The 23,557-nt window shown below is 50.5% G+C and overlaps 1 protein-coding gene across 2 annotated transcripts in view; it reads right to left on the reverse strand.

Moving 5' to 3' along the window:
• Positions 1-11,973: 11,973 nt before the first annotated feature.
• The window catches only part of C2CD2L (C2CD2 like), a 92,620-nt gene continuing 81,036 nt past the window's right edge, over positions 11,974-23,557 (reverse strand). For both annotated transcript variants that reach the window (XM_078608198.1, XM_078608197.1), the window contains 3 exons: positions 22,392-22,525; positions 20,734-21,103; positions 11,974-19,376 (listed from right to left, as the gene is read on the reverse strand). In XM_078608198.1, coding sequence (XP_078464324.1) covers positions 19,126-19,376; positions 20,734-21,103; positions 22,392-22,525 — 755 coding nt within the window. In that variant the 3' untranslated portion in view covers positions 11,974-19,125. The remainder of the gene's footprint in view (positions 19,377-20,733; positions 21,104-22,391; positions 22,526-23,557) is intronic.

A 23,557-nucleotide genomic window follows, 5' to 3' on the forward strand; every position in this document is an offset into this window, starting at 1 on the left:
CACCTGCTGTTCCACACCACCTAAGGAATACCGTAGTGTCTAGATCCACCCCTGGGGCCCACAGAACACGCTACCATGAAACTACTTGGGTGATTCTGCCCATGTCCGAGATTTGACTTGCGACCACAACTTTCTGCACTTCTTCCTTCCATCGCTGGACATGCACACACATGCGTGGTCATCCTCTGCTCGGGAGCCTGAAACCCCCCACCCAAGGGGGGGGGGGGGGCTGATGACGGACTGTCATTTGCTGGAGAGTGCCAACGTTGCATCAGCGGGGCACGCTCAGCAAATCCACCGCCTCTAATCCCCGCGCAAGCCGCTCACGTGCCCGGCGGTGGCGGTGGGGAGTTTTGCGCGCTCGCTCCCCGGCGGTTGTTGAGGTTTTTCTGGAATCGCCTTCCACGCAACCCACCCGCGTTGGGGTTTGGTTGGGTTTTGCGACGCGCTCCCTCCCCCTCCCTGCGGAGAGATGGGTGCGTGGCGAGTTGCGTCTCCCACGGAGCCACCGGATTCGCGCCGCACGTGGAGGAGCCTTCGCCTGCCTCTGTTTGCCGCGCTGCTCGTGCCAGCGGCTGCTCTGATAGGTAACGGCAGCACCGCTGGAGGATCAGGAGGGCGGAATGAGTTGTTGATGAAGTGGGGTCTGTTTGGAGGGCGCAGTGAGCGAATGGTTGGAGGGGGTCACGGGCACCGTGGAGAGATCTCCGGTGTGGTGTCGGGGGTTGTACCACGTGGTTTCCAATTGTTACCGTATGTATGCTGACCTTCTTTCACACCGTACGTAGTCAACTGCGCGGGGAAGGACAACAAACTAAAGGCAGACAAATCATACACGCACCAGACAGCTCTACAGCACAACCGCGAACACCATTATGCCATTAAGAAGGGACATTGTCTGCAACGTTGCCTATTATGTTTCCTTTTAATGCAGAATTACTGACGATTGTGTTGCGTTTTTTGTTATCTCGTGGTTACAACCAGCTGCAGGCCCATTCCAGTTGATCTCAATTTTCTGACAACCAGAGCACCTTGCGTAACTTCAGATGTCTCAGACGGGATGGTCATCATGTTTGGTTTTTAATGTATAAAAATGTAATGAAGTGTATTAATTTTTTAAAAACATGACGGCATGTATGTGCAGTTAAAAAAAGAAAATAAAATAATGACCACATTTTTTGGGATAATTTTATTCCAATAAAATTTGGGGTTTGACACGGCTCGGCTTCTGCAGTGGAAAACCAACCTGGGCACCTGACGAGTCGCACCGGCCTGCCTCGGCACGGGCCCGGCGCGGCTCGGAGGGTACCGGTGGAGAAGATGCGTGTTTGTGTCCCGACCCTTGACCACAGTGCAGAATCAGAATATGTATTCATACTGGAAGAATCCAATTAGCCATACAGCTGTTTTACAACAACAAAAACACGATGGTAGTGCAAGGTGTAAGAAAGCAAAACAATCACACGAACTGCCCATACAAATACAACTAAACCATCCCCATCCCACCAGGCAAAGCGATTAACTTATCTTTTTCCAGAATCGACCTGACCACAAATGATAGCTCAACGAAGTGGCTTATCATTTCGGACACTCAGAGCGGCCAAAAAGAATCGAAATAATCTTGAGTGCGGTCGATGGTCCCAGCGCCTGTCCCGCCACTTGGAGTTCGCGATGAGTTCTGGGAGGGCAGCTCGCCGCTGTGCTGGGGGCACTGCCGTGACCCCTACCGCGCCGTGCAGAGCGACCCCTGCGGAGACGGCACCTGCTGTTGGGTCGGACGCAAGACGCTCTGCCGGGGTACGTTATGCACGTGCGTTGAACTTATTTCGCACCGTACGTGGCCAAGCGCGCTCGTCGGAGGCGCGGTGGATACGAGTTCACGTGTTGGGCAAAGTTAGCGCGCGCACGCTCTCTCTCTCTCGCCCCTTGCCTCGCTGTCAAAGTACGTCGTAGTGCGTACGCACCGATTAAAATGCTCGCCTTGCTTAGGCACGCTGCGACGTTATATCTTTCCTTGTTTTATATTTATCAAGTTCAGCTTTTCCAAAAGCACCCCTAACCTGCTCTCGTGTGCCACGTTATTTTTTTTTTACAAAACTGATCCCGGTCCCCATTCAATTCCGGTTGTGCCCCTTCCGTCAGCTGGCTCCCATTATTTAGCGAACTTGTTCTAACTTCCAGTACTTGGCATATATATTATATAGCATGAGATTATGTTGTCATTTTCTAATTCCATAGGTCAACTACTCGGGTGGTGGGATAGCATTCCGTGTTCTCAATCTTAGCCTCATGGCATCTATCCGTCTTCCACACTTTAGTCGTATATACTGTTTCGCCATTGGTAGCCCTATTGGCATATATTTATCTGTGATTCCATTTTAGTCTCCGTTTTTTTTACCCAACTTGGTTTAATTTTCCTTTAAAGGCAGTTTGTTTTTTCATGAAAATCTCAATTTTAATGGCATTTCCCAGACAAAAATCGCACCCTCGTAGCTGGATGGTTATGAGGACAGCTTTAACAGCGCTCATCATCGAAACCACCGCGTAAGTATCAACTGCTTTGAACTCGTGTCTCATCAGGGAAATTAGAAATGAACGGTGGTTTTCAATTAAACATCGTCCCTTGGTGGTGAAAGAGCGCCCCCAGGTGGGTTGGGAGTAAAATGTTTTATTCACCATCATCATCATCACGGTCCCGTAGGTGTCCACTGCACATTTCGTCATTGGTTCTCCACTTTCCTCTCTGTCTTGTGCCAATATGCTCAAGTAGTGGCCACATCGTTCTGGCACTGATCTCTTCTCATGTCGTCGTCAGGCCGTTCTCTGTTAGGTCTTCCTCTCTCCGGTTCCATCTGTGTTTCCAAACAGCACACTTTTTATTTTCCTGTTCTTGTCCACCCGACAGTGCCGGAGGATCCTAGTAGCAAAAGTAGCTACACATGTAGTAGCTACTACACTATATGTAGTAGCTACTACATATGTGTAGTAGCTACTACATATGTAGCTACGGGCTCCGCACTTTCAAGGGCCCCGCGCTAAATTCTTTAAAGCTATTAATTCCGGTGCAGTGATTCTGCACTTGCTCTATTACTATAGTACTATACCGCCTTCAACTTTTATGAACGACTGAGTGTTTACGGTTAGCGATTTGTCGTATTATCTGGTTGTATAGCAAATTAAAAAAACACAATTACTTTACTACGCAAGTAAAAAAAAAATGTTTTAATATTTGTGTTCTTTTTTTAGAGCCCCTTTATAACATATGCTACAGGCTCCGTACTAGCTTAATCAGGCACTGCCAACCTACATAACGCGTCCAAAGATTTTATCGAAAGGATGCAAAGCATGTGTTTGTGGGTCTGTCTCCTCCATCTCTAAGCTTTTCAGTTTCGGTACATACAGTAATATAATGTAATGTAAATTATACTTTGGTGTGTGTAATCTTTTCATACTCGATCTCAAGTTCTACCAATCCCAGAGCAACCTCCGACCTGCCCGCAACCGTCTGCCCCCGTTAGTCCCATCATCATGATCCTCGGTTCTGAATTCACCCGCTGGTCTCCCAGGTACACGTTGCTGTGCATTCCACAGCAATGAGTTACCCCCCTCCCGTCGTTTACCAAAACTAGCTCCACTTCACGTGTGCTGTGCGCCGCTCCAACATCTGCCGCGGGGTCGGTGTCCCTTGGCGATCGGGGTGGAACCCACCAAAGCCACCACTCGCCACAGCTTCTATTCCGCTATCGTGTACAATGGCAGCAGCAATCTGTTTAGGAGTGAAATGCAAATGTCAGGGGGTCTGCTCGTCACGACGAGAGGGCTTTGGGAGAGAGAGATACTCATACTCGTTGGTTCTTTCGGTAAAGTCACGTAGGTGAAAAATAATAATAATAAAATAAAATAAATAACTAAATTAAATCACGATGTTTTGGAAGCAACACAAGCTTCCGTCATCAGGTGGGACAACCACAGCAAGAAACAAAATCACAATTTTATTCTTATAATTTTTTATCTTTTCACCTACGTGACTTTACCGAAAGAACCAAAGAGTATGGATCCTTGCAGTCACGAAAACTTCAAATCTAGAGAGAGAGTTCGTCGTGGGCACGTGGACAACGTTCGTGTAGACCTTGTTGAGTAATTTTCGGGTAATTTTAGAATTTGGCTAAATTTGGACGACGCCGGTAACCGCGGCGGCCGACTCGTTTCGAACGACGTCGGGGGATTCTGTAACGTCCGATGTGAAACGGACGACGCGTATCTGTAACTCACACAATATTGGTGACGAGATGTTAACTACCTCGCCTGGTGTACAGGAGGTAGTGGGTTCAATCCCCGACCCTGACTGAAGCCTGCTGGATATTCGGGGTTTGCGTGTCTCTCTCTCTCTCCCCGTGGTCGCGAGGATTTTTCTCCGGCGTCCTCCGGTTTTTCCCTCCACATTTAGAATCAACAACACGCGTTTAGAGTATTTGGTTGCCATAAATTTCCACGCGATGAGCCACTTCGTTGAGCTACCAATTCGTGATAGCCAGGTCGCTTATGACAAAGAGCTACGTAGCTCAAGTGGGCCTTCACCTAGTAAAACAATAAATAAATATATAATAATTCTACATTTGAAGCTTTCGTGACTGCAAGGATTCATACTCTTAGTTCTTTCGGTAAAGTCACGTAGGTAAAAAAATGAAATTAAAATTAATAAAATAATTTCAATATATCATAACCCTGAGAAGCCTGCCGGATTCGAACCGCGAACCTCCAACCTCTGCGGCAATGGGCGGGAGGAACTACCGCTGGGCCCGCTGCCAGCCGCCCCAGGCGCGGCTATACCGGCTTGACCACGTGGATGTGAAACTCGTTACTCCCCATCGACATCAGCCGTACGAAAGAAACAAGGAGACTGCGAGCTGCCCCGTCGCCCTCTTCCCCCCCACCCACCGACCGACCCACAGTGAACTGCGGGCCGCCGGGCCACGTGCAGAACGGGGTCGCGTACGGCAACGACTGGTGGGTGTTCTCCGTGGTGCGCTACCGCTGTGCGCCCGGCTTCGTCATGGTCGGCGCACCGACTCGCACGTGCCTGCCTGCGGGGCACTGGAGCCCCCAGCCCACCTGCGCACGTACGCGGAGAGTTCGCGCGAACGGTGCTCGCTCGCGCGCGCGCGCGTCTGCCAAAGCGACGTTCTTGTTCAACGGAGCCGTTGAGTTCGTTGGGTCATCGACTCGTGCTTTAGAGCGCTTGCTGAGTCAGCGGTGGAGATTCCACACTGCCGTGGCGGGGTGGGACGCGGGAACTCTCTGCAGAGGACCAACCTCTGTTGACTTCCACACAACGTGGAAGTGACTTTATCGGCCACTGAGGGATGATGGGTCGAGTGAACTGTTTTTTTAAATCCTTTATATTAAGTTCACTTGCTTGCTTGCTTGCGCGCTTACGACCGTGCAAATCTTTCGGTCGTTTTTTAACCCACTTCCCGTGATCCAACCGAGCTGACATTTAGCACACAGACTCGTTGTGCGTGACAATGTATTTTCGTGAGAAAAAAAATTCCAAAATTGTACACTTTTTAGGAATTTTTTTTTATATTTAATTACCAATTGCTTAATGGTGGCAGGCAATCATCTGACCCATAGGTGGCAGCCATCTCAAGCCAGAGGACGAGAGGACTCTAGCCGCCACGCATATAAAGGATTTATAGTGAAAAACTTTGTTTTTACGGGTTCATTTTTTTATGACGTTTATGAGGACTCGAATTCGAGCTTGCATTTAGTTCGCCCCAATTTTTTTGTTCACGAATTCGGGGTCACCTTGACCTCTTTGGGGGCTTTGAGCCTGTGCTCAGTTTGCTCAGTTTGCTAGCGCAGAACGCCACCACCAGGATGCAATTGCACCCAGAGATGTCATTTTAGTTCTCGGGCCACTCCGGTTTGAGGATGGCAGCATTCTCCACTTCAACTCCTCCAGTGTCGGGTGACAAAGAGAGCTTTGTAGCTCATCGGATTCTTCCAGTATAAAGACAGATTCTGATTCTCAATATTTCACAACATTTACATTCTGAGAACAACGTTTCGCCAGCAATTACAACTTGCATCATCAGGTGGACAGTCAGATCTGGCTGTGCTCTCCAACACACCGGTGTTGCTGTACTAGTGACGAATTGGCATGTTATGTTTACGTCACAACCCTTACTAGTTGGCTGTGTCGGGTGGTGGTGGGTTTAACGACACATTTATATTTACGCGATCTTACCACGAAAAAAAACCTCTATTATGGATGATATTGGTCACGAAAGCCTGCTACGTGTTAAACCAGTGACGATTATTTGGGGCCTTTTGAGTACCTGGTGTGGAAACACACTGCCACACCAGAGAGACAAAGGCGGTTCGCGAACACCGTGCCCGGCCCTTCACAGGTGTTCCCCAACAGCACTTGCCCCGACAGTCTGTTACAATCTGTTTAACACGTCGGAGGCTTTCGCGACCAATATCATCCATAAGGTTTATTTGGGGTTAGATCGCGTAAATATAAACGTGTGTCGTCAAAACCCGCCACCACCCGACACAGCCAACTAGTAAGGGTTGTCACGTAAACAGAACGTGGCCAATTCGTCACGAGTACAGCACTAGTGTGTAGTGTATAGTTTAGTGTACTAGTACAGCACACCGGTGTGTTGGAGAGCCAAGCCACAACGTTTACAATCTTGGCTCTACAACACAACGGATGAACTGTACTGCTGACGAATTGGCATTTTCTGTTGACGTGACAACCCTTACTGGTTGGCTGTGTCGGGTGGTGGCGGGTTTAACGACACATTCATATATTTACGCGATCTAACCCAAAAAAAAACTCGATTATGGCTGCTCAAATCTATACGGGGATGGGGCGGGGGGTGTATGGGGGGTGGGGGCGATCTTTGTTGTTGATTGTTGTTGGTGGTGTTGTTTGTTGTTGGTGGTTTTGTTTGTTGTTGGTGTTGGGCCACCCACAGGTGCCTGCTCGTCTGGCCTGCTTGAAGTGGACGTGGCGCGCCTGGCTGGCGGGTGTCCGCCTCGGTGCCCCGCGGGCGCCTTCGACGCGCCGAGCGCGGCGCAGCTCGGCTGCAGCCGCCTCTCGCACTGCACCGACACGCGCCACGAGTGGCTCCCCTGGGCCTCCTCCCCGTGCGCACGATGCCTCTGCCGCTGCTTCGTGCCGTGCGGCCACACGGGAGCGCCTCCTCCCGTGCAAGACCTGCTGGAGGGCGAGCACGTGGAGCCCGACTACTGAGCTCCCCCCCCCCCTACGACCATTAGCGGAGCCAGTGGGGGGTGGGGGTGGCACGTGCCCCCCCCCCCAATGATCCGATCGAAAACCATAATTTCGATCGGATCATTGGGGTTTATTCGTAATAAATCGGCATTTTGCGACCCACACTGCCACTGTGTAGCAAATTATTATTATGTGCCAGGGACTCTTTGAGATGATAGGCCAATATAGTAGTAGGGTTTTACCCTTTCAACTGGTACAAAAACTGACACCTTTATACAAGGCATCATGTTTGCAACAACCACAACACAAGCAGTCAAAATGCAAACAAAAAGAAACAACTCTGATGATGATAATGATATGCACTGTCCTTGAAGTTGATTGGTCCACACCCGAGACAGCTTTTCTTAGAGCCTAGTCTCCATTGGTGTTGGACCAATCAACTTCAAGGACAGTGCATATCATTATCATCATCAGAGTTGTTTCTTTTTGTTTGCATTTTGACTGCTTATGTTGTGGTTATTGCAAACATGATGCCTTGTATAAAGGTGTCAGTTTTTGTACCAGTTGAAAGGGTAAAAACCTACTACTATATTTTGCCACTGGTAAAGGAGATGTCTCATAGGATAGGCCAATAGTCCATAGTTGGCAATAAGTAGCGGCAAAGCAGTTATAAGTGACTCAGACTTGTGCACAGTCGCGTATACATTACACGACTTCTCTGAAGGCATTCACCTTCAGCAAGCGCGATGCCGATCACACAACGCGGTTCGAATTCGACCCTCGATCGATGGCTGTGCCATCGCCGCACACGCGTCGAATAAAAAGCAAGGGACAAGTCTTTACTTACTAACAACTCCTCTATCATGTTTCATTGCTGGAGGGGTTGCCCCCCTCTATCCTGGCTCCGACATTGCCTACGGCTGGGGGTGGGGGAGGGGGTCATCTTGGGTCGCTGCGCGCTGTGGTGTTAGCAGTGCTGGACAGCGTGGACAGATTTTTGTCACCTGCTACGATCTTAAAACCGGTGGTGTGGGGGGGGGGCTTTCATCCAGCAGTGGATTGACAGAGGGCTGCAATGAATTAATATTATTTCCAGAACAGCATTAATATATATGGTGGGAATGCTGTGTTTCTAGTAGTTTCCACAAGCCACTTCAATGTTGGTGCTGATAGTTAATGGGATTTTAATCAAGGGCGGAGTTTGCGGGTGTTAGTGGGGGGGAACACGGGAGGGGGGGACACGGGGGGGGGGGCACGGGGGGGGGGGGCACGGGGGGGGGGGGACACGGGGGGGGGGCAAAGTCAAGCCAAATCTGGACACCTTCATGAATATTTGTTCAGTAGTTTATAATTAAGGTTTAAAATAAATGTGTTCTATGCACCCGCGATTCCGAATGTGAGAGACAAAACGAACCCCGGTCCCCCCGCCCCCGAAATATAGAGGTCAGACTCCGCCCATGGTTTTATTTATTATCAAATTAGGAGTCCATTCAGATCTGCCCTTGTGACCGATCAACCTCGTGTGGGGGGCTCTCTAAACGCCAACTTCATAGCAGACATTAGTAAAGCCCCAGGGAATTTGCCTCGTCGGGCTGTAACATTCATTTACTCGCCAAGCACATAGCAAACAATAGCAACCCACTGGCACCTTAGCTGTGGACATTGTGTGTGCATTTTAATTATTGGTTCTTTCGGTAAAGTCACGTAGAAGAGAAACAATAAAATAATAAAAATAAAAAAACAATTAAATTGTCACGACGTTTCGACTGCAACATAAGCAATCATCATCAAGTGTGAAAACCACAGCAATACATTTTGAAAAAAGTGGCGGTTTTTTCTTAACGTTACCGAAAGAACCAAGAATATGAATCCCTGCAGTCACGAAAGCTTTAAATCGAAATGTGTGTGCATTGTGAAGGTGTGGCCTGTGACCAAATCACTCGGAACGCAGCCGATCTCGGAAGCTAAGCAGCAGAGGTGTGGACTCGAGTCATGTGACTTGGACTCGAGTCAGACTCGAGTCATGAATTTGATGACTTGCGACTCGACTTGGACTTGCATAACAATGACTTTGTCCCACCTATGAGATGTGGACTCGAGTCATGTGACTTGGACTCGAGTCAGACTCGAGTCATGAATTTGATGACTTGCGACTCGACTTGGACTTGCATAACAATGACTTTGTCCCACCTATGAGATGTGGACTCGAGTCATGTGACTTGGACTCGAGTCAGACTCGAGTCATGAATTTGATGACTTGCGACTCGACTTGGACTTGCATAACAATGACTTTGTCCCACCTATGAGGTGTGGACTCGAGTCATGTGACTTGGACTCGAGTCAGACTCGAGTCATGAATTTGATGACTTGCGACTCGACTTGGACTTGCATAACAATGACTTTGTCCCACCTATGAGGTGTGGACTCGAGTCATGTGACTTGGACTCGAGTCAGACTCGAGTCATGAATTTGATGACTTGCGACTCGACTTGGACTTGCATAACAATGACTTTGTCCCACCTCTGCTAAGCAGCCTCTATCCTGGGCAGCACTTGAACGGGCGACACCGCCGTTCATCAACACGTGTTGTATGCAATACATTGGCTGCAGAGCTCGGTGCATAAGAATAAACTCAGTCCCATTGTAAGTGTACCGTGCTCCAACATCTATGCTGCCGTCATGACTACCGTGGCAAAGTATGGTCAAATAATGCCCGTGTATGCGTGGAAGGCCCTCATCCAGCAGCGGATTGACGGGAAATGCGCGTGGAATTGCAGAGACATCGACAGAGACACACAAAGAGCCACCGTCACACGCTGTTGTGAGTGACACTTTGTATTCATATCAATCGGGTTCGAGATTCCAGAGCAAAATTCGAGCTCCTCTTTCCGTTTCAGTCACCACAACCACCACCACCGTCCTTCCTCCTCCGTCCACACGCCACGACACAAACATTCCCCATGTCAGCCACTCTTACTTCGAGAAAGGAGCGAGCGTGCCTGCCGATGCCTCTCCCGCGGTGTTTTACAAGCGCATCGCGACGAGTCGAAATTGATTTTTCGGTTAGGCTAGGTGACGATCCGACCCACGTGCGTGTCGTCAAGACCCCCACCCACCCCTCCGCCTTGCCAACCAACCCAACGTAGCCAGAGCAATTAGTCACGCGGTGTTACCTGGGGCTGGGGGTTTTACCGACGCGTCGATTGTTATCGTCGGAGCTCGCCGCCAAGTCGAAGGGCCAATCGTCACGACCCAAACGAGGCAGGTGGCCAAACATCGATCGCGAGTCGTGATCAGCGCCTCCAAAAACTGACGCGCGGAGTTAAACGCGCGGCAAGCAGAGCAGAACAGAACGCAGGCTAGCGAGGGCGTGCAAGCCCCTGTGTAATGTACACGCAAGCGACGCGAAATTAAACTCAGATCCGAGATTAAAGCACGGACATCATCAGCAGCATCGGCAGCATCATCAATCAGCAGCAGCAACGCGCACGTTTCTCCAGCATTGGGCAGGGTGCAGTCCCGAGCTCGTGAAGGCAATAAATGAGGGGATGGAGTGTGCTGAACGGCAATAATCGGACTAAATGTCAGCTGCGTTTCAGTTGAAAACCAAGCAACCACTCAGCATCAGCAGGGAGCGTGTTCAGAACGTTTTGAGAATGCACATTGGGGAAAGGCCTCTCTTTTACAGATGACAAGTGTGCGAAAGCATTGATGCGATGAATAACGCAATCGTGTAATGTATCCACGTGTTCCTCAACGTGAGAGACACGGCCAGTTCTTAATTTCAGCCGAAACAATCCGGAACGCTGTTCCAGGAACGATGATGGCACACCACATCCATCTCGTATTTTATTTTATCCCAATAATTGTATTTATTTATATAAACATTTTCATAGGATTATAGGAACACAGTGTACAATAGTATAAGATGATATTATGGATAGGTTTGCAATGTACTCTAGTGGTAGTGCCTTACGCCGATAATCCCCGACTCCAAGCCAGCCCGAGCAGTATTCCAGAAATGATCGAGCGAGCCATCAAGGCTCTGCCACACCGCCATCGCATTCCAACGTACGGCGCACGTTTATGTGCGAATATAAACACATTCCTGCGGAGGGAGCTGGTAGGAACGTTGGGTTGCTCGGTCAATGGCCAGGGTCAACGGCGGCGTGGTGCATTCCGCAAATATGGCCGACTGTGAGTGCGGGCACAAGCCGGCGTGAGTAGGTTAAACGTTGAGTTTTATAAGGGCACCACGGGGTGACCAGCCCCTCCCCACCCAGCCCACCCCCACCCTCCCCACCCAGCCCCTCCCCACCCCGGGAGGTAAAACAAACGCCGATGCATCATATCGTTGTGGAAAGCCCAATATCCAGCCGACCGACTGGCTCCATCGTGTTCCTGCTTACGTGTGTGGGGTGGTGGGTCACAGTGGAGTTCTGCTTTGCGATGACTGCGGGGGGAAGGGGGGCAACACACAGGAGGCCCGCGCCTCGTACTTCATTCGGACCCGGACAGCACCGGCCGATGCCGCGGGATATCGCTGCAGCCTTCACGGCGCGGAAGACGACGACACGTCCACCACATCATCAGCTGACACTCCTCGGGAACCACACATCCAGGTGCACGCGCGGTGTGGGTTTTGCCGACTGCGAAATGCGGTTCCGTCTAATTCACAAAGCGGTGGTCATTGCGTCAAACCAACATTTACACTTCGTTAGAAATGTGTTTTTGTTTGCGTTTAATTTGTTCTCCTTCCCACGCACCTCCGATAGACGCGGCTGCCTACGTACGGTGCGAAATAATTTCAAGGTACATGCATTTACACGTGCGCGCAACGCATCCGATATAAAGGTTTTGGAAGTAACCCACCAACAACAGAATGTCAGCCCCCCCCTCCCCCTGCATGGCTGCTGCAGTTACTGATTCTACAAGTGGACATCAACGATGGAACATTCCACGATCTTGCAGGGGGGGGGGGGAGGCGTTTTAGTGTTCGGAAGACCGTTCCACATCAGCAACTGGGTTCAACATTGACACGGGATATGAATGTGCATTCTCGAGACACGGCGAGATACAGCGGCTCCACCGAGACGAAGCGATGTGCAGCACACGAAGACGGCCCACGACACACGGTGCTAATTGTAACCATGGCTTAAGTATATCGTTCTTATAATAAGAGGCTATATAGTATTGCTTTCACGATATACATGTACCGTAAATGGTTAAAATATTGGTACGATCGACATTTGGGAATTGCTTTTTTTTTCTATTGGACAAACATTCAACTTTAATGAAGCCACAGAACTCGATGTTACGAATCATTATTTGCGGGGTAACTCACAAGCACATTCGCCTATTTTGTATTGTACACCTGGGGCGTAGCACACGGAATGTTTCAACAGAACATCCCTGTTGCATGCTTTTACTAAAAGGCAAAATCTGTCTGAGCAGCGGGCATTTTCCTTCAATAACACATGGAAATTCTGTGTATTTTAACCCCGTTGGGTGGAGAGTTTCGTGATTAAGGTTTGACGAGGACGAGAGTCCGTCTCCAAGTACTTTGATGTCACACATCGGCCAAAGCTGCTCTCGTGCATTAAAACAATCCCCCCCCAAAAATGTGCCAAATATACTCTATACAAATATACTCTTAGTTTTTTCGGTAAAGTCATGTAGGTAAAAAATGAAATAAAAATTAATAAAAATATTATTTTAAAATGAAATAAAAATTTATTAAAAATATTATTTTATTTTTTATTAATTTTAATTTCATTTTTTACCTACGTGACTTTACCGAAAAAACGAAGAGTATGAATCCTTGCAGTCACGAAAGCTTCAAATCTAGAATGTGGCAAATGTCACCGCTTAGCACCAGCGGCGCATAACGGTGCTGGAGAGATATTAGCAATGCGAAAATCGCACTGTGCCTTTGTCAAAAATCGTGCAGTGGCAAAACACAATGCGACTGCTCAATTAAACCTTAGGAGCAACCACATACTGATATCACAGCTGAAGCAATATTCCAATCCAGCTGCACAGGATTGGAATATTGAGTCAACCGAACTCTTTGAGATTTAAGTTGTCCGGAGTGAAACGCGATAATCTCACAACAAAGCAAATTCCGCTAAAGGTCACACGTTATTGTTTTTCGATGCCCCAAAAACATGTTTATTTCAACAATCTTTGACATGCATGCATCACATGGGCCCCTTTAATAAACTTTAAACTAAAATCGGCAGCCAACAGCAAAACAGCTGTAGCGTTATCCATATAGTGCAAATATCGTCATCACCATCATCGTTTATCATCAATCTTCCACCACTGCTGAAATATAACTCGTCACAAATGTGTTCCAACATTTATCACGGTCGTTCCAGGTGCCAAATTCGTGAAAGTCACTCGATGGTGCCTTTATTTAATCATCACTGTGTAAAAAAATATTCCTTTGCGATTAGGCATTCGATAAATTCCATCGGGACTTGCATTTGTGCCTTACGCAGGCAGTGCGCGTAGGCAGGGGCCGCCCAGAGGTCCCTGAAAGCCCGGGGGGGCAGAATGCCACGTGGACTCGACTTGTTCCACACGAACATAGGCCCTGATGTGGGCCCCCCTCTGTTGCGTGAGGCGCAGGGAAGATTCCCCTTTTTGCCCCCCCCCGTGCCCCCTGCTCCACCTGTGAGCGGCCCTCGATGTAGTAGACTGTTAACAGAAGCGCTTCCATTCCCTCACACGTGGTTAAATGTGTGAACACATTTCGTTAAATGTTTATCTTCGCCACCCAAAAAAATGTACTGATATTAAAAGGAGGCTTTAATGCCAACATTTGATATTTAATCCGCTCTAACAAACTAAATTTCAGATAAATATTTTGTTTTAAAAAATTACAGTTGACTAATTTCTAAATTGGTATACCATATTGAACCCATTTTGAAGTATTTAATTTATTTATGTACAAAATTCACTCTTTCAACGCAAGCAAGCCTCAACGCCCGGCCAGGCCATTTTGGGGTACAATTCATGCCATCGGTCTCCATTAAAAAAACACCGACAGCCAAGGCATTATAAACCCCCAGTCGCAGTGGCGATGATCAGCCACAGTGCTTACCCCGAACAACACAACATTCAACATTTAAAGACGAAAAAAAACCCCACAGATAATATTAACTTAAACCACCGGAATTCCAACATTTGATCACAAGATATTCCCTCACTGGCCACGTGTGTCTATGTGACGCCACCTTACGAAAGTTCGCCGCAGCACAACTTTGCGTGTGACGACAATGGTTTTCGACAAAAGGCCACCAATGCGTGCACCTTTTAAGCCCGTCGGTAATCACTGCAGCTCTCTCTTGCTCTCTCTCTCTCAAGAGAGAGAGGGGGGCTTAAATCTGAACATGTTAAGGAGCAGCACATTTTCTATTCCACTTGCACCGGGAGAAACGGAGCAGCGAAGCAGGATGGGTTAGCGTTCCGCTACGTGAGGTTTACACTCTTCCATACTTCGTACGGCAAAAGCAGGGTGCGGGGGGGGGGGGGAAACATTGAGCACTGACGTAACTGGGAACATTGCCTAAACAAAACCACACATCAAAACAAACACCACAGACTTGACGAGACAAATGTGAGAAGTTGCAAATGTAAAGTTAAAAAAAGGAAATAATCAACGCCAACTTTATTATATTGTTTTGTTCATATTAAGGTTTCAGTGCAATGTTAAAATTCCCCAACAGCATATGCATATGATTAAAAAAATGAAATCCCAATGCAGACGGGAGATTGCACAATATGCTAAGGTTGGTGAAATATCACAGCTTCTGTGACTGAGATGTTTAAGTGGCATGATCTTGGGTGGTTTATAATCCGACAATTCTGAAAGCAATCAATGCAAATATCTTTACAAGCTCACCAGATATGGATTTAGAAAAATCAATAATATTCACAACGTCTTCAGAAGTGGGGTATGTGTTCGTGCATCTTTTATGAATCGACAACCACCACCCCTCCCTCGGATTAAATGGACCGATACACACGTTATCGCACGCCTCCGTTAAAAAACCGACTCCCCGCTTGTTATTCGACAACTCTGCCTTGCGTCGTGTTGAATAAACGATTACATGATATAGGTCGACGCCAATATGCACCGTTCACGAGAAGTGCATATTGTCCATTACAATAGTAAAAAAAAAACACATTGCAAAAAAAGCACTGTTTGGAAAAGGGCGAAGAGGCATTGGAAGTAGACGGACGAGCGTCACGCCTGCCGGAGAGCGGCCACGGTGAACTGGAAGACCACGCAATCATCGCTTACGTGAGCGGCCGCCCCCCCAAGTAGTACTGGCACACGAGTTCGAGTACATGGACGCAGTTGCCCCAGACTGGTGTCGTGTGTAAAACGCGCATCCCTCCACTGCCTGCGTGCCCCCCCCCCCCCCACTTCCGCATGATGCGTTGTGACGGGATTTCTCCTAGTTTCACCGAGACGCCGTGATCCACCCACGTACATCCCCGCCGCCCACCTCCTCGTGCCAACCGAGCGTCACTCGCGGGCCGCGGCCACGATCCACGTGCTGCGTTCTCCTTCGTATGGCTTAGTACCGCGTCCCGTCAACTCAAAGACATGCCCGTCCCGTCAACTCAAAGACATGCCCGTCCCGTCAACTCAAAGACATGCCCGTCCCGCTCCCCCTTCCCCCCCTATTGCTCGCGCTCCGGTATCCAATAGAATGAACCGACACTTAAGAGCGTTCAATTGGCATTGGTCGCACCTACAGCTGCATCGTCGCCTCCTGCCTGCGTACAAGTCAACAATGTAGTCTTTGTCAAAAAGGCTCGTTTGCACGCGAAAAGCATCGAATCGTTATCTCCCTCGGGCTGTGCATTCGATTGCGCTGCGGTGTCGCGTAGATGCACGCTCCAGGCACAGCTGCACAGAGCGGCTCCTTCCCAAAACATGTGTACCCTCCTGACCCCTAACCACCGCAGCACAACACCAAGAGCGGGCTGCCCGGCCACTGCATCACAAACAGGCGCAACGTCGCAACCTCTGTAGTAAAGGTAAAACCGCCGACACTTTTTTTGTTTTGGAGAGTAATGTCTGACAAGTACGTACTACATCTATACAAACACACACAGCAACTGTGTACACGCACAATATACATACGTAAAGAAGTCTCCCGAATATCAGGCTGGCTATAGGTTTGATATGATGGGTATTTTTCACGACTATTCTCGTCACCTTCAGGAGCAACACGAGGCGGCGGCGATTCGTACAATGAAAGCTGCCATTCGGTGTCGCCTCTGCCTGTTTGAGAACGTTGCCTGCGAGCGCCGGCTGCCCGGGCACGCTCGGTGGGGGGCAGGGGGGGGCGGGGAATTTTCTGTGCCGAGCACCCAGCAGCTACGGGGGGGGCGGCACTTGGAGAGGCTGGCGCAAGCGTCCTGTGTTAGTCACCTCTCACGTCGGCGCTCCTACACTCTCTCGCACGTGGGCGCGAGGCATTGTCGTGCACGCGCGTACATCGCGAGCGCGCTACGGGGCGCGTGCCGACGGGGCTGCAAGCCACCGCGAGTAGGAAGTCCAGAGGGGGTTGTGCTCGCCTCCCCCGCGGGAGGCTGCCGGGTGGATGGTATCGGCGAGGTGAAGCGGACGAGTACCGCCGCGAAAGCGTTACGCCGGAGAGTTGTCCTTCCCCGCCCCCCCGACCCGTGCCTAAGATTATCGTGGTTGGCTACGTCCGGCGCGAAACAAGTTCAACGTGCTCGGTGATACGGACGCGGCCTTCGGCGACGGGCGGAAATGGGAACTCGCGTGGGCGAGCTTGCGCGGCCGTCAATCCGGCGTAACGCTTTCGCGGCGCTTCTCAGCCCGCTTCACCTCGCCGGCAACAACGAGAGAGAAATCCCTCGGCCCGAGTCATCCTCCGTCTCGCTTCGGGGATTCGCGCGCGCGGGCAACGTTCTAAAGCGGAGTGGTTCCATCGCCCCGCAACTGGCCCGCAGCAGAGGTGCCCACCGGGCTCACTCGCACGTGCGTCAATCGGAGCGTGAGGCAGGCCAAACGAACAGAGGCAGTCGCCAGTCTGTGACCGTCTAACGTCGGGGAGCGTGTGCCGCCGCGGTGTAAGGGTGAGCGCGCACTGGAGTTGCATCACAGGGGTCGCCGGTTCAGTTTGACCTCCCGGCGGAGACAGTTCTTAAATCGTCCCCCACCCAGCAGTCGAAACGGGTGAACCACATATTCTTGGTTCTTTCGGTAAAGTCACGTAGAAGGGAAATAATACAATTTAAAAAAAAGTGGCGGTTTTTCAAATTTTCTTGCCGTGGTTTTCACACCTGATGATGATTGCTTGTGTTGCAATCGAAACGTCGTGAGAATTTTATTGTTTTATTATTATTTGATTATTTCCCTTCTACGTGACTTAACCGAAAGAACCAAGAATGTGAATCCCTGCAGTCACGAAAGCTTTAAAACGGGTGAACCACAGTTAGTGGAACGGCAGGTCGCGTGTGGTAGGTGGCCAGTGTGAAAGAGCAGACCAAACACCCTCTCTGGAGGCACTCTCGAGAGCTCCCTCCCTTCCATCAGCAATGGAGTGAGTTAGTAAATTGAAGGACTGCACCTTTACATCTTCAACAAAAAATGAAAGCAGTGCAAGATGAATGATTACCATCTGAACATGCACTTGCTAATTGTGTGTGCGTGCGCGTGTTGATGGCGAATATGCTCGCACGCACACACACACGCGCGTGCACTGTGCGTACGTGCGCTCTCAGTTTACGTGCGACGGGCTGGGTCACGCACAGCCTGCCCACACACAAAGTAAGACGTTTCTGTAGTGGATGAGTTGAGGGCATGCGTGCACGATCGGGTACATTGTGTCCCTCGTAGTAAAACATTAAAGAACACTTGGCATGCGTTCACACCGTCAACGAGTTGAGCATGCCTTTGGGAAAATTGTTCCTTAATGAAAACTCGCACATTGCTTGTGCAAAGACGCACACGCGTGCGTGCGTGCGGTGCACGAGTACGTCTCGTTTCCCCGTACGGACGCAGAAGGGTTTTGCGCAGGTAATGACGTCATGCCCACGCAAAACGTGTGGGGGGATTCACTCGCATGCCCCACTATACGTTTGCATATTCGTGTCAAAAGTTTAGAGCAGAAATCGTGTCAAAAAAGTAACTGCTCGCTGGAGGTTTGGGCTGCCTTGGCCGACATCCTCAGGACGTTTGCGTACACCGCTACGTGCTAGTTTTAAAGTAAAGCGTGCGGGCTCGTGCAGTCAGCTGCGGGGTGGCACAAAGCCACGCGCGCTTGTGCCGCGTGCACGGCCCACGTGTCCGTGCGTGCGCGCGTCCGTAGGTCAGGTACGCGCGCCGTGCGTAGTGATAACAACACTCCGTGCTTCCTGCGACGTCGCTTCTCGTTTCCTTTCAAAAAGACAAAACCTCGGAGGAAGAAGCCACGGCGCAATGCAAACGGAGCCGTCCGTTCCGATGCAGGACCGCCGGCCATGCCAGGGGGGGCGGGGGGGGTGGGGGGTAAAGCGCCGTTTCGCCACGTCAACTGCAGCGACGCCGGCCGATTACGAACACCACCCGAGCATTGCGGTTCTCGCCTCTTCGAACACGACTCCCGCGTTGTCCTTTTTTGCTCCGTTTCTTTTTCCCCCGCGGCGAACGGTAACTTTAATCCGCGGCAGAGGAAGGGGCCCCCCTCGCTTTCGGAAGACCGCCGCGCCGCAATGAGGTCTCTCTGGTCACGTCGGACTTGCGCGAGGAGCGGTCGCGGAGAGTTCTCGCAACCGCACCACCCCCCACCACCACCCCGCCCTCGAGGTCCGCACCGGTCGCCTCGCAGTGTCCGTGCGCCGCTCTAAGGCGCCGCCGTCTTGCCGTTCTCCCTGTGCTTCGCCTTGAAGCGCTTGCTCAGCAGCCGCGAGAGCGTGTAGGTCTTGCGGTGCTTGGCCAACACGTGGCTCAGCCCCGGGCCCAGCGTCTGCGTCTGCCCCGCGACCAGCGTGTGCCCGGGCCCCATGCTGGGCAGGTCGTTGTGCGACTGGCTCAGACCCGCGTCCTTTTTCTTCTTGTGCCGCCGACGGAAGAGTCCACCGTGCAGGAATCCGGCTGCAGAGGGGGAGGTGGTGGTGGGGGCAGGGGGGGGTGGAGAGCGGGAAGTGATGTTAACTACCTCGCCTGGTATTCAGGAGGTCGTGGATACCATCCTGACCCTGACGCCTGCTGTATATTTGGAGTTTGCGTGTCTCTCTCCCCGTGGTGGCGTGGATTTTTCTCCGGGTTCCTCTGGTTTTTACCTCCAGATTTAGAAACATGCATTTAGAGTATTTCGCTGCTATAAATTTGCACGTGATAAGCCGCTTCGTTGAGTTATCATTTGTGGCCAGGTCGCTTCTGAAAAAGAGCTCGAAAGCTGAATGGAGGCCTTACCTGGTCAAATACATTTTAAAAGAAAATAGTTTATAGGGAGAGAGTAGTTAAACATAACGAGCATTTACATCCGTCAGCGGTTCCCTTGTGTACTGCTTTTTGTGCTTAATTTATTGTCCTTCGTCACAACTTTTATTAGCATGGTTGGCTACGTACGGTGCGAAAGAGGTTCAACATACACGCATACATACACACTTACATACGTACGTGAGAAATTTATCCAAGAAAGAACCGTCCAATAACAAGGGGGAAAACGAAGCAACCATCCCAAGCAAGATCCCACATTAAAAAATGGTTTCAACTACACGAAGCTGTCCTGGATAAAAAAAAATGGATGTCAATTAAACTCCACTTATTCATGGCACTATTACCCACAACTCCCAGTATCCGACCGACGAAAAGTACATACGCGCCGTACCATCTGTTTCACAGTGGATGTTCGAAATCCCTTGACATTCGAAAATAAGCAGACCACTAAGTGCTAGCGACATGGCCCATTTGGCAATTTAGAAAAAAAAATAACCCTCAAATTCCCAACTGGGATTACAGGTAGCGACAATCATCGCCCCGCTACTGGCAGACTCACGCCCACGCTTGTAGGCCGGTGCTAAGCTACCATGTACTGCACAAAGACAGCTGCCACTACTGGGTCCACTTAGAGTGTTTGACATGTGACGCGCATTGAGTTGCTGGGGCATTTAACCCCTTTCCCGTTCCTATGACGCACATGTACGTCGTCAGTTTTTCTTTATCGGTACCGAGGCTCCCACAAGGCCATGCGGGGAGGGTTACCAGCGGTCGTGTGGCTACAGTTTTCTGCGGTGAGTACAATGGTCTTTAAAAACAACGGCGCCACGCCTCCCTATATAAAACTAACGCTGAACCGCTTCGCACGTTCCAAGATTCAGCGGTGAACGGGTCCCACCCTGCAACTTGCAGTCGTCCCGGAACGGGAAAGGGGTTCAGTGCCAGATAACTGCAAACATTATTAACATTATTATTCTTCCGCTGCTGCTCTAAGGAGGGGAGGCCGCACCCTTGTGCTCCTTGAGGCTGCCGGTCTCGAAGCCCACAGTGGATCCGCGCTCCGAGTCGGCGTCCGACATGGACGGCTGCCCTCCCGCCGCCACCGCCGCCGGAGAGGACGACGTCGCCCCGATCGTCGCCGCCGCCGCCGCCGTTGCCGCATCCAGCAACGAATCTCCCGTCGAGTTGGCGGCCGGCGGGGATTGTGGGCCGCACAGCGCCAGCTGCTGTACCGACGACGGCAACGAGGAGGAGGAGGTGGTGGCGGCGGAGGGGTGGTGGTGGTAGTGGTGCGGAAGCGGAGAGGGCCCCGCGTCGTCGCCGTCCATGTTCATGGAGTAGAGTTGCGAGAGGGCCGCCTCGTCCTGGATTAGCGGCATCTGCGTGGGGAGCGGCAGGGCGGTGGGAGGGGCGGGTGTAAAGTCACCGCACGCGCCGTATTCAATAAATGCCTTTATTATTATATTTTTACATTCATTAATAAGTGAATGTTTTCTTTTTTGTGTGTGTGTGTGCTGCCGTAATAATTAGCACACTAGACGCTTGGTTTGATTCCATCTCCAGGGGCGGCAGTTGAAAAAACTGTGCGAGTTTCTGAAGTCCGCACCCTCCCACTGCCTCTGGGCACCCACCGCGGTATAAACGGGTGCAACCGCGGTTAAGTCGATCGGCAGGTCCAATACGGTGGGGTAAAGTGTGGGTATATTCCCTCTACCAAGACCATCTGGGCCAGTGTGGAAGGGTAGGCCCGGTAGCGTCTCGAGGGGATCTCCACCGCTATTATCGTCGAGGCCCTTTCCACGAGCAGTGGCGTGAACAAGCAGCTGGAATGCAGTACCGTCTCACGTCTGACATGTTTGCTGGCAGATTCCCCCGCTTTCCTTCCCTCCAATCAAACTGTGTGTGCATTTGATACACGCGCTATTCTTACAGCGCAAGGCTGTCATGAAGGCGCTACACGTTTCACAGACACGGTCCGTGCGGTAATTTTGCAGTCGGGGGCGATGATTACTAAGCGTCTTGTTTTCCCAAGAGGGTAACTTTTAAAATTTTAAATAAATTCGCACGACCAGTGACGCTGGCACAAACGACCTCCGCTTTTACGAATCGCACCATGGCATCTTCAACGTCCACCGCGAAGCAGGCAGGCAGATGTGCCAGAAAGGTGTCATGTGTTTAAGCAAAATTTTTTATGGACATCAACTTTACTTTTAACACACCCCGCAGTGTTAACCAGGGTGGACCATGTGGCTCGATCCCCTACCCTCAGCGACGGGCGGCAAACTCGCACTTTATGGCCGCGGTGGCGAGATGTTAACTACCTCGCCAGGAATACAGGAGGTCGTGGGTTCCATCCTGACCCTGCCGCCTGCATATTCGGAATTTGCATGTTCTCCCCGTGATCGTGTGGAATTGTCTCCGGGTCCTCCGGTTCAGAATGAACATCATGCGTTCAGAGTATTTGACTGCTGTAAATGTACACGTGATAAGCCACTCCCTTGAGCTGTCATTTGTGAAAGCCAGGTCACTTCTAAAAAAGAGCTAGTGGGGCCGTACCTGGCAAAAAAAAACTTTTTTAGATTTCGTTTTATTCCACCGCCGCTGCCGGAGCGTGCCACGTGGCTTCGCACCGGCCCCCCGAACCCCCCCCCCCCCCCCCGCAGTCACCTTGGACACGCCGGAGATGATGAGCGTGCTGCGCTTGGTGGGCGTCGCTTTGGTATTCCGCAGCGCCGACTCCGTCAGCTGCCTGATGGCCGTCTCCGCCACGGCGTCCAGCCCGTTGTGCTGCAGCGCCACGTCTGGTCGGGTCGGCCGACAAGGTCAGAGGGTCATGGCCGCCCCCGCCCCCACCACCCCGCCGGGCGGACAATCGTCACTGAGCGAGCGTTAACGCGCAGCTCTGTTGTGGAGACGTCGCAGATATCGACTCGGTTTGGATGGTTAAGGATATTTAGAAACTGAAATACACCTCGGGAAAAGAACTGCAAGTAGTCCAAAATTTGAGAAGAGCAACACACGCACGATTCACCAGAATGACAACTATGAAGAGGAACGCAGGCCCGGAAATTTTTAAGGGGAGGGATATTACTGGCGGCGGGTGTTCACGACGTCCACTACAACCAATCACATGCAGCATCCCACGTGACCTGGGGCTCAAGGCCCGAGTCAGCGCTGAGATGCCGCACCAAGGTGTGCAACTTCGCTCGAGCAAAGAGTTCCTCTTCCGGGTTCATATTCCAGGCCCGTTCCACGGCACGTCTGAACATCGAGCCGAAGGACCAGGAGTGCGGGTGCCAGATGATTTATCCACCTCGATGATGATGATGATGAGAGCACAAGTAATACAGTAAAACCTTGGATTGCGAGCATAATTCGTTCCGGAAATGTGTTTGTAATCCAAAGCACTCGTATATCAGTTGTGATCACGTGACGCTCGGCAGACAAAGCGTATACACGTACTACTCGTATTGCAAGACCTCGCTCGTTTATCAATAAAGGTTTTACTGTATTTAAAAAAACTTTTTTTTAAACACGCTTTAATGAAATGTACCGTTCTAGTAATGGAAGAACTCCACGACTCCAGGAAGTGGCCCCGAAGCTTGCCATAACGTAAAGAACCGTGGTGATTTACAGCCAACGTCAGTTGAGCGTGGACAATTAAACCCAAGCCGAAACATAACATAAAACAAATTTGACAATTTTTTTTTTTTATGATAGAATATAGTAGTGTCATCAGTACGACATAAGTATACCAAGTTTCCAGTCGATACCACATTGGAAAGTGGGTTAAAATTGAGTTACAAGATTTGAGGATACAACAACAACAGACA

The sequence above is a fragment of the Lampetra planeri genome, chromosome 29 (assembly GCF_965212315.1).
Source record: "Lampetra planeri chromosome 29, kcLamPlan1.2.h2, whole genome shotgun sequence".
NCBI classification, from domain to species: Eukaryota; Metazoa; Chordata; class Hyperoartia; order Petromyzontiformes; family Petromyzontidae; genus Lampetra; species Lampetra planeri.